Below are 14,484 nucleotides of genomic sequence, written 5' to 3'. Positions count from 1 at the left end.
GCGCTGCTTCACGGGGAGCTGCTGTCCCCCATCGCTCAGTGGGACATGGGAGGGAACCACAGACTGCTGTCCTGTCTTTGGCTAGGGCAGAGGCCCCTTCTAGAGGGCACCACAGATACCAGCACAGATGTGATGAGAGAGCAAGAAGTGTGCAAAAGGCATTTTCAACTTCACAAATCCCTCTGAATTTGCAGGCTGGCAGGGCACTCGCACTCACAGAAGCCAGAGTTGGGGTGTGCCTTGGAAGTTTTCAGATCTGGAGGTGATCTCCTCAAGGTCCAGAGTGCAGTGATTCCTGGAGGGAATCAGTTCTGGGCTCTCCATGGAGCCCTGGGGAGCCCCAGGCAGAGCCCAGGGAAGAGCTGGGGAATGAAGAGCCCCAAGAGAGGCTGCTATCAGCTCCCAGCCATGTGCACCCTCAGGTGGGCAGGGAAATCTGCATCCCTTGGGCCATGTCGGGAGCATTAAGAGGCACAGGAAGGATCCGAATTGCCCTGTGTTGATTTAGGCTGGACATCTGTTTGCTGATCAAAGCTTGCTCTCCCAGCAGTGAGGCTGCCTTGCCAGGCATAAGAAAAAATGCAAAGCCAGGGGAAAGGTTGGGCCTGTCCTCACAAAAACTGCCTGGAAACCCACTCCAGATCTAAGTTTGTAGAAATATAAGGAGAAGACTTTCAGACAGAAAAGAAGAGCTGCTGGATTTTTTTCATATTTTTTCATATTAGATTGTGGTGAATCTCCTGAGATAAGTCAGGGAGAACATTCTAGATTGAGTATTTTTGAGTGTTTTCCTAGCAATACTTATACATTTGAAGGTTTGTTTTGTAAAAAATTAGTGAAATTTTGATGGAAACTAAATTTTCGCACCACAAAGGAAACATGAAGTATTAGTTCTAGCTAATTAAAAGCTTGACATTAAAAGACAAGTTGTATATCCACAGCAGAGATAGCTTTTTCTCACCTAAAAGATCTAATGGATAGTTTTGCAAAAATTAATATATACAAGGAATAAAATTTTCTTTTCCAGTTGGTAATTTCCAATAGGAGATGGGGAATGAGCTAACAACTTCATGTCTGAAACAGGTAAATACTGGAACTTAAAAAATAGAGGGCATTGCAAACTGGGCATACTGTTCACACTCTGTGTTGATTTATGTTTCTCAGAGATTTTTTTTCCCTTTGTTGTTGGTGATTCAAGTTATGCAAAAACAAGCAAAATTGCTGTAGTGAATAACGCAAAATAGCACTTTCTCAGTATATATCAAGGCCAGAAGCAGTTTGCTGCTTTTTCGGTTTCCAGACACCTGAGCTCCCAGGGCAGTTCCATGGGAGCCCCCCAAGGAGCTGTTCCCCTCTTTGCTGGCTCTGTAAGCCCAGGGGTCTCTGGTGTAATAATGCAGCTGGCTATGGCCCAAAGAGGAATCAATTTGTCCCCTGCATGGTCTCTAATGGCCTCCTCAGAAATCTCTGGCCTTTTCTTCCTTGTATGAAGGATTTTTCCAGCCAATTCCATAGCTGCTGACTGGTGCAAGTAGACTGAAATAGACTTAACCCATTTCCTTCCTTATTTTTATAATCATTTTCTAGAATCAGTGAGTTGGATCCTTACATCCTTACAGGGCTTAAGGGGGCAGCAAATATGTCATCATGCCAAGTTAGACATGTGGGAGAGAATAAATCAATCGAATTTTGACCTGTGGCTCCACCAGGACTCCCTTTATGACTCCTTGGCTGCAGCAGCAGTGCTATAGATTTGGTCCTGGATGTCCTGATTATATCAGTGAAATATTTCAGTGCTTCACAGGGTTTAATGGAAGTGACTCCTGTAGCTGATACATGAATGAGTTTTAATTTTGTCTGTGCTGGTATGGATGTACAGCACCTGTTACCTGTTGTTTCTGGATGGGTTAGGCTTTCTAGTGGGATTGTTATGGGCTTTACTCTGAGGCATCCAACTCTCCTGGACACTCTGAAAGAGTGTTTTGCCCTCAGTAAATGCTGCTGCTTAGCATTCTGGTAGTAGTAGATTTTTTTTTTGTTTGTCCTGTGGCTAAATTAGAAACCCTAGAGTTAAAAACAATTCAAACAACACTGAAAATTTGACACTATTTGTGGGTTGTGTGATTATTTGTGGGTTTTTAAAAGTTTTTTGGTTTTTGTTTTTTTTTTAAATTGTTCACTTCTGAGATTTCCACGTACATTCTGGAAGAATGTTAAACCACTCTGGCTAAAGACAGAGCTCCAGCCTTCCCTTTGGGCACCCCCACACGGACAATCCCGCGGGTGTCTCCTTGAAAATAAGGCTGCACACAAATTTACTCTGTGTGTTTGTTAAACGACTCCCTGCTGCACATTTAAAGATTCCATTTGTCAGAATTAATTCTGGGCGGAAGCAGGAGTGGCTGACTCTGGAACAGGAGGGGGCAGACAGAGCCTGTGCAGCAGCCACTGCAGCAACTCCGGGGGTGGTTTGCCATCTAGTGGCTGCAATATTCTTACCGAGTCGGTTTGGCTTTTCATGCCTTTTTATGCTTTCTTTGTTCTTGGACTTTGTTTTTTGCTAAAACACTGAGCTGTGCTGGGCAGTCCCCTGTGCCACGGGGACCCTCAGGAATTGCTCTGTCGGCCTGCTTCCCAGCCATCCAAAGCTGAATTTCGTGGCACCACAGGTGTAATTAGCAGAGCCCTGTCAGTGGCAGTGCTTCGGTGACAGCTATTCTCACACTGTTGCACCACACTACTTCGTGTGTTTAAATTTTTTCAACTTTAAGCTTGATAGTTGGGGCGCTTTTCCCCAGCACTTTGCCTTTAGACACTGGGTTAACTGAGTAATTTAGAGAGCTCCTTTATCTTGCACACAGGAAGGTAAAGCAGGTTCTTCTAACCGGAAAACCACAGCTCGTTTTTAATTTTATTTTCTCCTTTGCTGGGTGAATACAAGTCTGAAATAACCCAACCTTCCTTTCCCGTCGGTTTCTATTCTGACATTGGTCCAATCTACAATGTTCGGTTTTCTGGTAATTTTTAAAAATACCTTTTTGAAACTGAGAGCAGCGTGTGCCAGATGAACCCTGCAGGCAGTTCCCAGCAGTCCTGCCCTCAGCCCCTGGATCCCGAGAGCAGAGCTGTGGAAGGTGACAGTCCCCCCGCAGTGACAGTCCCCTCTGAGGCCACCCTAACATCTGCCCTCCTCCCGGCACACAGGGAATGGGGTTCTGCCAACAATTCCTTCTGTGAGGCCCAGTGCAGGTAGCAAAGTGTGGGGAGACACATCCAAAATCATCTGGTCTCAAATCATTCCCTCCTGGGACTGTGTGTGCATTGCAAAAGAGAAATGAAGGGGAGGAGCTGTGTTCCTCTGACAGGGAGGTGACAGAGTGGCCACCCAGTCCTAGGCCAGGCACGGGGTAGTGTCTGACTCTCTTTGTTGGGCCTGTGGCAAAAACATGAATTATTTTGCCAGCATGTTTTCAAGTTCTCGGAGGAGCTATAAACAGAAGGGCAACACCCTCAGTGCTTCTTCTCCCCAAAGTGAGTTCTCAGGATGGCACAGCAGCAGCAGCTTTCTATGGAATAGCCTCCAGTATTTCTTCTTTTTCTTATTTAAAACCCTGAAACATTTTAGTTTCAGGAGGGATTTGTGTCCAGGTCCCAGCTGGGCTGGGCTGTGGGGCCACAGGAGCTGTCATAGCTGCTGCAGAGGCTGCACTCTGCACCAGGCTGGGCTCAGTGACAGCTCTGGGGCTTTGTGGTTTTCATGGAAGCACCAACCTGTGTGGAAGGTTCCTCTCATGCTGTGGGGCGTTGACAGCCATGTTCTGCTGCTTGGGTATTCCCAGGTATGTGTCAGGAGTGGCAGCAGCTGAGGGGAAGGGAGCTGTGTCATCACTCCTGGTCACTGGGAGCACAGACACGTCCCCTCAGACTTCACTGGGGCAGGGGAGCAAACAGGAAAACATCTCCACGTTCCTTTTCCTCCCTGCTAATCTGTGCCCATAGACAACAAATGAGATCCTTCGTGGCTCCAGAATGAGCTGTGCCATCCAAATCAAAGGTTAAAACAGTTGAAACAAATTTTGTAACTTTAACATAAAACTGAATTTCCTCACGTGTCTCAGAAAGAGCTCAGCACTGCTCAAAAATGCCTGTCCTCATCACCAGAGAGCTTATCTAGATCAAATTTAACAGGGACTGAGCAGAGGCTTACATCCATTTTCAGAGTCCTGAAAGTTCAAAGTACTAGTGTATAAATTCTGTGTGGAGAATAAGCAACCATGGAAGAATGTGACCTTCCAAACTGACTTTTAGCTTCAGTTCAAAAATGCCTGCTTTGTGTGGAATAGTACAGAGGATTCTGTATATTAAGTGACAGATGCACTATTTTTACCCACAGGAAGCAGCAATTGGCATTTCATTACAGATGCCCTCACCTCACACTCACTGCAATGTTCTATTTCAAGCATCACAGAGAAGAGCAGAGCACACATGGGCTTGAAGGAACTACCCTTTCCCGAGGTCCTCAGGAGAGGGTAATGGAAAAAAGGGATGAAAAATGTAGGAATATACATGAGAGGAGACAAGCAGAGCAAATGACAAAAATAGCTGTTGTCAGCCTAGGCAGAATTTAAGCAGCTAGTGTGTGTTCACATCAGTTCTTTTCCAGAAGGACAGCGTTCCCAGAGGCCTGGTTTGGCTGAAGCTGAGCATGCAGCTGAGAACTGGGCTCTGGAGCATGTTCTGCTTTCATGTTGCTGGGCTGAAGAGTTGCCCAAAGCCACTGCATGGAAATTCCCAGGCACCCTGCAGGCAGAAAGGTGTTTCCTCTTAAAGGCACAAGCTCTGCTGAGAATCATCTCTAGTGTGAGGGGCATCATTGCTGTGACACTCCCAGCAAAGGGTTGCACTGTGATCTCAGTCTGTAACATGGCTGAAAATCCCAGTTTCTGTACGTCCTCTCCCATGTGCACCACAGAGAGTGCAGATACTGCAGTTTAAACTTCAAAACCTGTAGTTTCTCCCCTGCTGGATATGGGTATAAGCTGTCATTTGCCAAGAAAACATGGCTGTAGGTTTGTCATCACCTTTTTATAATTTCTTTTATGAGTAGAGACCAGGAAATGGTGATGCAGATTTAATTTGTTTAGTTTAAAAAGTGGGATAACAGGCATACATTGCTTTACCTATTGACTCAGTGGATGCTAAAATGTTCCAGGGTTTTAAATAAGAAAAAGAAGAAATACTGGAGGCTATTGCACAGAAAGCTGCTGCTGCGCCATCCTGAGAACTCACTATGGGGAGAAGACTGTTTCAAAGAAATATCTTCATATGCTTGCCCTGTTGTTCAATCCTTCCCTTGGGTCTAGTGTTGGGGACAGAATATTAAGCTGAAGGGGTTAGTCTGAGCCTGTGTGATCCTTCCTGCAGTCTCAGATTGAAGTGTGTGCATCCTTCTGTGCATTGGGATGAGCTTGCCAAGGCCTGTAGCAACTGCTGAGTGAGAGCTGTGCCCTGGCTTGGGCAGAGGAACCTCCCCTGCCCATGGGAAGGAGGTTGTACCACTGCAGTGCTTTTGGCAAGGACAAGCAGCCAGGCAGTGACAGTGTCCTTTGGCTCTTAGCACTTAGGGGGAACTTTTATTTCTTAGCTGGAAGCTGGCATGTTTGTTTGCTGTGTCAGTGGTATCCAGCACCAGCTTCTTTTAGAAACCCCATCTTGGCTTTTTTAAGAATAAGAGCAGGTGCAGTGTCTGCCTTGCTGGTTTTGGTGCTGGCAGACAATTCTGAGCTGTGGGCAGCAAGCCCTGGGCAGTCACACCCCCGGCACAGCACTGGGACCTCGGCCCTGCCCGCCCGGGGGTCAGAGTGCTCCTCACCTTTCTGGGCTGGGCAGTGGACACCCCTCAGGGCTCCTCACCAGGCACTGCTGTCCCTGCTGGGGCTCCCTGAAGTGCCCTGTGTGTGCCTGGCCTGGAGCTGGCCCTGCCCAGCTTTGGACACAGCTCTCCTGCAGAGCAGCTGGAGCCACGCTCCAGGAACAGCCCAGGGACACTCGATGGCATCCTGGGGGCTGCTGTCCCCTAGGGTTTGCTCAGCTCCAGAGACAGTGGTCCCAGAGCTGCTGTTACATTCCAGTAAGCCTTCCCTACAATCTTTTGAGTCAGCAGCATATTCCTTCATCTGTGCCTTCGGTGAACAAAAAAGGGCAGTAAAATCTATTTATACATTTAGCTGAGTTCAGCAAGTTGCTCCGGCTGAAGAAGAATCTGGGGGGAGAAGGAGCAAGCGTGAAAAAAAGTTGAAATTGTTCTTTTCTTGAAAAATAATAGCTTTTAAAATATAGAGGAGGCTTGGGAGAGAACTGTTTTCTGCAGAAATGACCACTGCCTGCTGCAGTGTGCCATCACCTGCTCCAGGCTGCTCTGGTGCTTGGCATTTACTCATCGTGCTTATTCCCTGCACCTTGTTTTGTGCCTATCCTGACTGTGCTGAAATATCAACCTCAGCCTTGGCGTCGTTTCTCTTAAGGTCTTCTGGGAATTTTCTCATTCTGGAAGGTTTTGGGTGTTTGTTGTGGATGCATTTTTTATGTTCCTTTTATCGACTTTTTGAAAGGGTATCAGGTACCCTCCTGATATTGGGAACTACTGAGGTGTGAAATAATTTCCCAGAAGTGACAGAAAGCCTTACTATCTGAGATATTTAAAAGGTGGCTAAATTTAAGGCTAGAGGATAATAATTTTGCATTAACAAGAAAATGACTGAGTGATTTAAAGTTAGTAATTCCTGCTCCTCTGCCATATATAGCATGGCACAGGAAGGTCTAAAAAATGTTGAGCAAAAAAATGCTGGAAGGTAATTTTTTTTTCTGGTGCTTGTCAGATGGAAGTTTTAGGTACAAATGCATCAGACTTTAAGAAGTACTGCTACCCAAAGCTGCATTTGAAGATGTGAACAGCCCTGTTCAGCCTGTCAAGTACTTGTAATTCTATTAGGACCTCGTTTGCTGGATGATAATATGGAGTCCTATAAAGAGGAAACACCTGGAAAAATGCACTGGGACAGTTGCAGCATAGTCCTTTCAAGCTTTTCTTATTACAGGGAGCACATAGATTCCCTCCCTCGAGTCTCCCTGAAGGACTGACCTTGGAGGCAGAACTGCTGCCAGCAATCAATGTCATAAACAAACAGAAACTTCACACCGTGGAGAACACACAGACACAGAAAATTCAACAATTTTAAGGCATCAAAACCAAACACTGCATTTCTTGTGTTGTTCCACTCCTGGACAGGCAGCAGTTTCCTCTGATTTTTTGTTTGCCCTGGACAAATGCCCTTCACTGTCTGTGCAATTCTTTAAACAATCAGAGAACGCTGCATGAGAGAGAGCTAAGTGTCCTCTCTGCTTCAGAACAGGCTCAGTGAGACACTTGCTCTGATGAAAATATCACTGCAGAGCTGTCTCTCCCTGAGCAGGTGTGGGTTGTGGAAACACAGTAAATCAGCTCTGCAGCACACCTTTGTTCCTGTATTCATCCATGCCAAGCTATAAAATTGCTGGATCAAAGTGGAGCTGGGCCCAAGTCCAAACTTCCCCCAACTTGAGGGGAGCTTGGATCCATATCCCAACACTGGGACTTGGCTCTGCCTCTAAATCAAGCTCTCATAATCTCTTGGGGAAAGGCAGACCCATGAATTGTCCACTGCGTTACTGAGGGGCAGCCAAAGCTGCTTGTTGCTGAGCACATTTGCTCTGCCTGCCCCATATTGCCACTAAAGGAGTTGAGGTGAAGTCTTTCTTTAAACCTGGAATGCTGATCTTGGGCTTTGGCTTGAAAAGAACCCATTCATCCTTAATCTGATGTTATAATTTCAGACTATTTCTTCTTCTCCTTCTTTTCACCGATAGGTCAGTGAACTGGCAGGAAGGCAGCAGCCATCTCCTAGGGCTGTGGGACCCCTGGGTGCTGCCCAGGGCCAGGCAGAGCTGGAGCACAGGCAGGGAAAGCCTTGCACCTTCTCCTGGCACTGCCCAGCCCCTGGTCTAGCACAGCAGTGCCTGTGCCAGCCTGGCCGTGCCAGCACCGGGTCACAGCGGGGCTCTGGGATCACCGCCCTGCCAGGGCAGGGCAAGGCTTTGGGGTCAAGCTTGGCCATAAAATATGGACAGGAAACCACTTGCACTGGGAGTGATAAATCAATGTGGAAAGGAGACTGCAATTAAGAAATGAGATATGGGATGGAGGAAGGGAGCAGGCCCCAGGGATCAATAGAGCTGGTTTGTGTTTAGATTGAGGTCTTCTCCTCCAGGATTGTCTTCGGTGACCCCACATCTTCATCCTCTGCCACCTTATTACTGTTTTATTACTTGTTACAATAATGACAAAATGTCTTATTATTGCTGCTGCCATCAATAATAGCAGCAGTTTATCAGCAGTGTTTATTAAGTTAAATTCTATTCTATTCCATTCAATTCCATTCCAACATCTATCTTCCCCTCCCAACACAATTTATACATAATTTAAGATAGTAATGGAGGAGACAGAGAAAAATATATGTCATCTTAGTGTATTTCAGTAGTTCCATTGAATTATTTCAAATTAGGTCTCTTGAAAGAGATTTACATTTTGTATTCCTAAGCTAAGCCTTTTTTCCTGCTGCTGAAGTGATTTTTAGTATCTTTGTATTTTTTCTGTCATGTTCACCAGTGTTCCAGAATTGTCAAGCCACCATCCTAAACATTTCACAACCTTTTCCTTTCTCCTTTTTCCCTATCACTTAGTCTGCTCTTGGAAGCAAATATTAAACATTAAGAATCTTGAAACAAAAGAAATTCTCAGGAAAGGACCTACTGGCAGTTTCCAAATAGAGACTTTGTGAATCCCACTGTGAAGCACTGCAGTGTTTCCCCACATTCCCTGTCTATTGTGAAGAGCTGTGCAATGCACTGAAGTGAGTGGTTGTGACCCCATCCATAGGCAAAACACAGGAGTCTGATATTTCTTCCAAAATAATTTCGTTTGCAATAATAATAAAATAATTCCTTACTTGATTTCTGTTTGTCCTCCTGCTTTTCGGGCGATTTGAACCAACTCTTTCCCATATCTCTCCTCTGCTTGTGCTCTGTTGAAAGAAAAACTTACTCAGTTTCTCTTAGTGGTACCAGGATCACATTTACACAATTCTTGTAATTTACACAAATCTGAGGTGCAAAACATCAGAAATCCAACTTATTTAATTTCTGTGTCTGGTCAATCCTAGAGCTGTTAGCTAACCTCTGAAATATTTTGGATAAGTTATTTCTGTAGGAAATGAGGTAAAGATGAAGCCCATCTTCATGGCTTTGATTACTGTGGAATGCTATGTACAGCTCTGCCCCCAAACATGGATTCATGGGAAGAAGGATGTGAACAGAGATGAGATGAAGGTGCTCAGGACAGAGCTAAAGGAACCTAAAAACCACGGCTGACTCGATCCTTGAAAACATCGGCTGTGAGTGAAGAGTGGGTTCCGAAGGATCCACCCAAGAGCTGCTCAGAGTCAATGGGAGCCAGGGTAGCAGGAATGTTTCTATCCATTAGAAAGATGAGGAAGAGGTGCTGGAAGAGCTGCTGTGGAGGCTGAGGGGGAAGGAGCCCTGGTGGTTGTGTGGTGAGGCTGGGGCAGCCTTGTGGGAGGGACAATTTGCGGTGTGTCCCCTAATGGGGAACTGTAACTGGTGACTCAGGAAAGTGGTTCTGTTTCTATGGTTAATAAAGAAATACAAATATTCCTTTGCTGTTTGCCCTTCCCCCAGCACTGGAGGAAACTTCCATTATCTTTTAAAAAAGTATTTGTACTAAATGTGTTACTTCCTTTCTCCTGGGTGCAAGTCCAAGGCAGAACCAAGTTGTCAATCTTTGAGCAGCTGCTAAAAACGACTGAATGATCAATAATAAATAATGAACAGATAGCCTGGTGCTAACCTGGGGGGAGGAATGATTTTGTTTAAGGTGAGTCCAGTTCTCAAAAGTAGTTTCAAAGCTTTTCAAACAGTTTTGGGCTGAAGCACCTTAGAGAAATGTACTCTTTGTTCAAAAAACGAATTTGATGTGAGTGCAAGGCCCTAGAACCCTGCTGGGTTTTAGTCCCATCAGTCTTCCCACTTGGCCAGGAGGTGCTTTGTATGCCTTTGCTGGGTTCCAGCAGCTTGAGGGCTGCTCTTGCAGTTTTGCCCCATGGCAGTGTTGGGATGGGTCCCTGGGAATGTCCCACCACCCTTCCACTGCCCCGGGCTCAGGGAGCACCCTGCCTTTAGCCAAATCCACCATCTCCTGGGGCCCGAGGCAGGCTCAGCCCCGACTCTGCCAGCCCCAGGAGATCAGGCAGGCTGCAGGCCCAGCAGGAGCACAGTGCTCCTGGCCCCTGGCCATGCTCCCATGGCTGGAATGCTGCCCTGTGCTGCCCTCCTGCACTGGAACTGCTTTAGGGGGCTGTTCCCACAGCACTGCTTGGCATTCCTGCCAGAGGAATAGGGGACAAAATATGGTGACAATATTCACACAGAGAGCACTTCTTTTTCATGTTAGATGAATGACATTTCATCAAAATGGAAGTACACTCCAGACACATACTGCTGCAGAAGGAGAATATATTAATTTTCTTCTGGTCTTAGTACCAAGAAACACTTCTGTGTCAGAGGCTTTGCTTAGTGGCAGTGGCAGTGCAGCAATGAGAATTACTCCAGTGCAGCAATGAGAATTACTCCAGTGCTGCAGTCCCACTTTGCTTGCTCAGTATACAGGTTTATCATAAGAAAAAGCATGGCTAGCTTGGAAGCCATCCCAACTCCTGGAACCTCAGCATGGGTGGGACTGGACTATCCCAGGCTCAGAGGAATTTACAGGAGGCTGATACCATCTCTTCACATCTGTGTGCTGCTTTTCCCACTTTCCAGTACTCCTGCACACAGCTCCTAGGTTTCTCTGCAGCCATTCAGGGATGGAACATGCTTTGTGTTTGAACCCTGGGCTTTGTTCTGGAATACAATTGCTTTCTCACTCCCAAACCTCTTAGGCCCTTCTCTGGGCCAGTTAGGGGTATTCGTGGTTGGAGAACCGATGGAGTGTTAGTGTGGCCAGGGCCAGGGCAGCTGGTTTCAGGACTGCAGGAGTCCCTGTTGAAATTCCAGCGTGAACCACACGGTATGGGCTGCCTGTAGAAAGAGAGATTCATCCACCCTTTGATCTTCTGCTGGGTTGTTCCTACAAATGACGTAAGGATGAGCTGAAACCAACATCTGCCAGCAATAAACTGGCAATCACATCTTTGACTCAGTGCCCACTTCTTGTCTCCTTTTCCTCCCCCAGCAGGCACATACACAGGCATACACAGGCACACACGCTCTCTGCAATGTCCTGGGGGTGTAAAAACCTCATGGAAACATTTGCAAAGTGACTGCACATGTATTTTTTCTTCTTTATGGAAAGAACTTTGTGACTCCACCACAAACCAGGGAAAAGCTCGTCCTGCACCTTTCAGAAGCCCCTGCAATGTTTTGGAGGGAGCACAGGCGTGTGCAGCACCCGATGCAGAATCGCACTGCCCGAGGCCTGCAGTGCAGTTCTGATCTCTGTAAGTTATGAGGCACAAAGGAGCTGTTTTACACAGTTGCAGCCAAGCTGGCATCAGGCAGATGTGTGAGATGTGTGCCAATATAACAGATTCCACTGGTGGTCGAGAAAAGCAACTTCAACAGCTTCAGGCTTTGCTGGGAGACTTCACACGCTGTGAAACAGCCACCTTGGAGTCTCACAGCTCACACCCCCTTGAAAGTCCCAGGGCTTTAAAATCAGCCTTCAGAAAACCCAAACCCAAAATACTAGAGGACAGCATGGGAAGGAAAAACAGGAAGGCAGAGCAACAGTCATAAGGTGACAGTGCTGAGCTGAGCTGTTCTGGGATTGCCTGCTGGATACATAATCCACATTTGTGTGGTCTTTGCTGCATGTCAGGCTGAGCATGTGTGTGCTTCATGCTACATACTGAAACTGCTGAAGCCACTTAAAAACAGAACCAAATTTCAGACCTGTTTTTCAAAGTCACAACTACAAAAATCAAGGGCAAAGGAGCAGAGCAGCAGTGTGATACATGTTTTGTCACTCACAAAATTTTCAGCTGTCCATAGGTTGAGAAGCACTAAGAAGCACATAATCAGGAACATAAACTACAACATCGTTACTCAAAGCCTGCTAGGGTTGGTGAACAATGGGGACCGGTTTGGGTGTCTGGGTAAGGCTTTAGGTAGCATTTTATGTAGCTTTGTATTTGAAAAAGTCTCATTTTTGGTACTGGCAGGAAACTGAAACAGTGCCTGTGGCAACAGCAAGTTCAAAGAGAAACAAAAATGTGCAAGTCATTTTTACCTGCAAAAGGGGAAACTTTGAAATACTACTTGTGAATGCAGGTGCTACTGTGTATTTCTGGACCCATAATGAGGGGTTTAGTGGAGCTCTGGGTTTCTGACTCTTTCAACCTTCTCTTCCTTTCTCAAGTCTTTGAGATTTCTGGTTATCTACCTTCACATCACAAGGCTGGGATTCAAATTACTCAGGCTTTTCTATGTAAGCTCATAACACTACCAAACTGAGAAACAGCCTGCTGATCCAGATGCCAAGTGAGACAAAAATGAGGCTGTTCACACTTTTTTCACACTGATCTTCATACCTCTGCTTGAGCAAATCCTCCACATCTTTGCACATCTTCTTCCCCTCCAGCAGCCGCTGTACCAGCACCTCGTAGCCAGTGTGGAAGGTGAACTCCTTGCACTGAAGACAAAAGAAAAAGTAATAGCTGTTAATTTACACATCAGTTTCTCTTACCTTAATTCTAGTTCTTATTTCTTAATTCCTCTTACCATATTTCTAAAAAGAAAAGTCAAAGTCAGCTGAGTACAAACACCAGCCTGTGGGGCAGTGACTGGCACCCGGCCAGCGGTGGTATTTTAATGGGAGGGTCAGCAGCACGGGGAGACAGCATTTCTGTGTTCTACCCCTGGCCCTCCCACTGCCTCACAACAGGATCAGGACAAGCCATTTTTCCACGGGGAGCCTGAGTTAATCAGTACATAGTGATAGTGTTATTGGAAATGTAGTGGTGAATGTTTTCTGAGCTTTATGTTACAGCATTATGGTAAAATCACGGGCTGTGAAACCATAAAGAGAATGAGTGTGCTCCTTCCCTCCAGCAGTTTGTCTACAATACAAGCCCTTATATATGAACTGAATGCAGTTTCTACATCCATCCACTGTCCCCTAAGCAGTTACCATTTAATAAATGGGTTACTTTATTGCTTTCCACCACCACTGTGAAGAAGACAGCTGTTTAAGTTCTGGTACTCGGGAAAGATCCTCTGGCAAGCAGCTGCTGGGCACTTGAACTTGTGCCTCTGCTTCCTTGTTGCTGGGACTGGAGGGGAGCAGGGCAGCCCTGGGAATGAGTGGCGGTGGTTGATGCAGCCTCAGTGCTGCCCACAGAGGCCTTGGGGCTTCTGTGGAGATTTGCAGATCTAGGAACAGGTTTTTTGGTCCTTCAAGAGCTAGGATAAATTTCTGCAGACAATTACTGTAAACCTACAGGTTGTAGTAACATTTCCAGTGCTACAATTCATTGTAAAAGCCATCACCCCTGAAGGAACAAGATCTCAAGCCCAAAATATTGGTTTTCATAGTGTTTCCAAGGGCAATTTACACAGCCATCACAGGGAGGGATCCCGCTGAGCAATAAATGAGAAGCAACAAATTTTGCCATTCAGAGAGAAAAGCAGGACAGGTTCTTGATAATACCCTGGCAGTGGACTTAGCACTTCCCCCCTCTCTCTTTTTTTTTTTTTTTTTTGAGGACATTCTAACGACAGAAGGCATCACTGCTGCTGCTGCAAAAAAAAAATTAGTATAAATGGCAAGGCTCTCTTTGCCTGGCAAAACTCTGGTCAGATGCTCCACAACTAACTCACACCCCCAGCATTTTAATTGCATATTTTCAGATGCAATCTGAAATATATCCCATAGCTGTGTACACAGCTTTCTTGTCCCAGAAATACTGGCCATGAGGTAAGTGAAAATACCCTGTGGGTTGCTATCACCCCAGCAGTCAGCCACTGCCACAGGCAACAAAGGCAGAGTGATAAGCTGTGAAGTTAGTCTGCCTTTCTGTTCATTATCTCTCTTTGTTCAGGAAATGCTAAAACTCACTCGGTGTCTTCCCCCACCTCTTTTAAACTGGCACAGTTGACAGGATGAAAAATTCTTTATGTATGAGAGAACACATTAAATTCCCTAAACAGAGAATTCAACCCCAACTTGTTATTGCCCCAAACACACACACACACACACACACACACACACACACAGAGCAGTGTGCTGATCACCCCAAAAACACACACACAAACACATTTGAGGGGGCATTCATCTCAGAATTTGCTTTCTTGTCCTCCTCTGTGCTCCTTAAG

General features: G+C 46.0%; 1 protein-coding gene across 1 annotated transcript in view; it reads right to left on the bottom strand.

Annotated features, from left to right (window-relative positions):
• Positions 1-14,484, bottom strand: part of PSTPIP1 (proline-serine-threonine phosphatase interacting protein 1) — a 57,743-nt gene that overhangs the window by 25,118 nt on the left and 18,141 nt on the right. Inside the window, exons 2-3 of the mRNA XM_063412219.1 lie at positions 12,702-12,802; positions 9,045-9,119 (exon numbers count right to left, since the gene is read on the bottom strand). Of these exons, the coding sequence (XP_063268289.1) occupies positions 9,045-9,119; positions 12,702-12,802 (176 nt within the window). The remainder of the gene's footprint in view (positions 1-9,044; positions 9,120-12,701; positions 12,803-14,484) is intronic.

The sequence above is a fragment of the Prinia subflava genome, chromosome 15 (genome assembly GCF_021018805.1).
Source record: "Prinia subflava isolate CZ2003 ecotype Zambia chromosome 15, Cam_Psub_1.2, whole genome shotgun sequence".
Lineage (NCBI taxonomy): Eukaryota > Metazoa > Chordata > Aves > Passeriformes > Cisticolidae > Prinia > Prinia subflava.
This window is presented reverse-complemented; position numbering and strand designations above follow the sequence as displayed.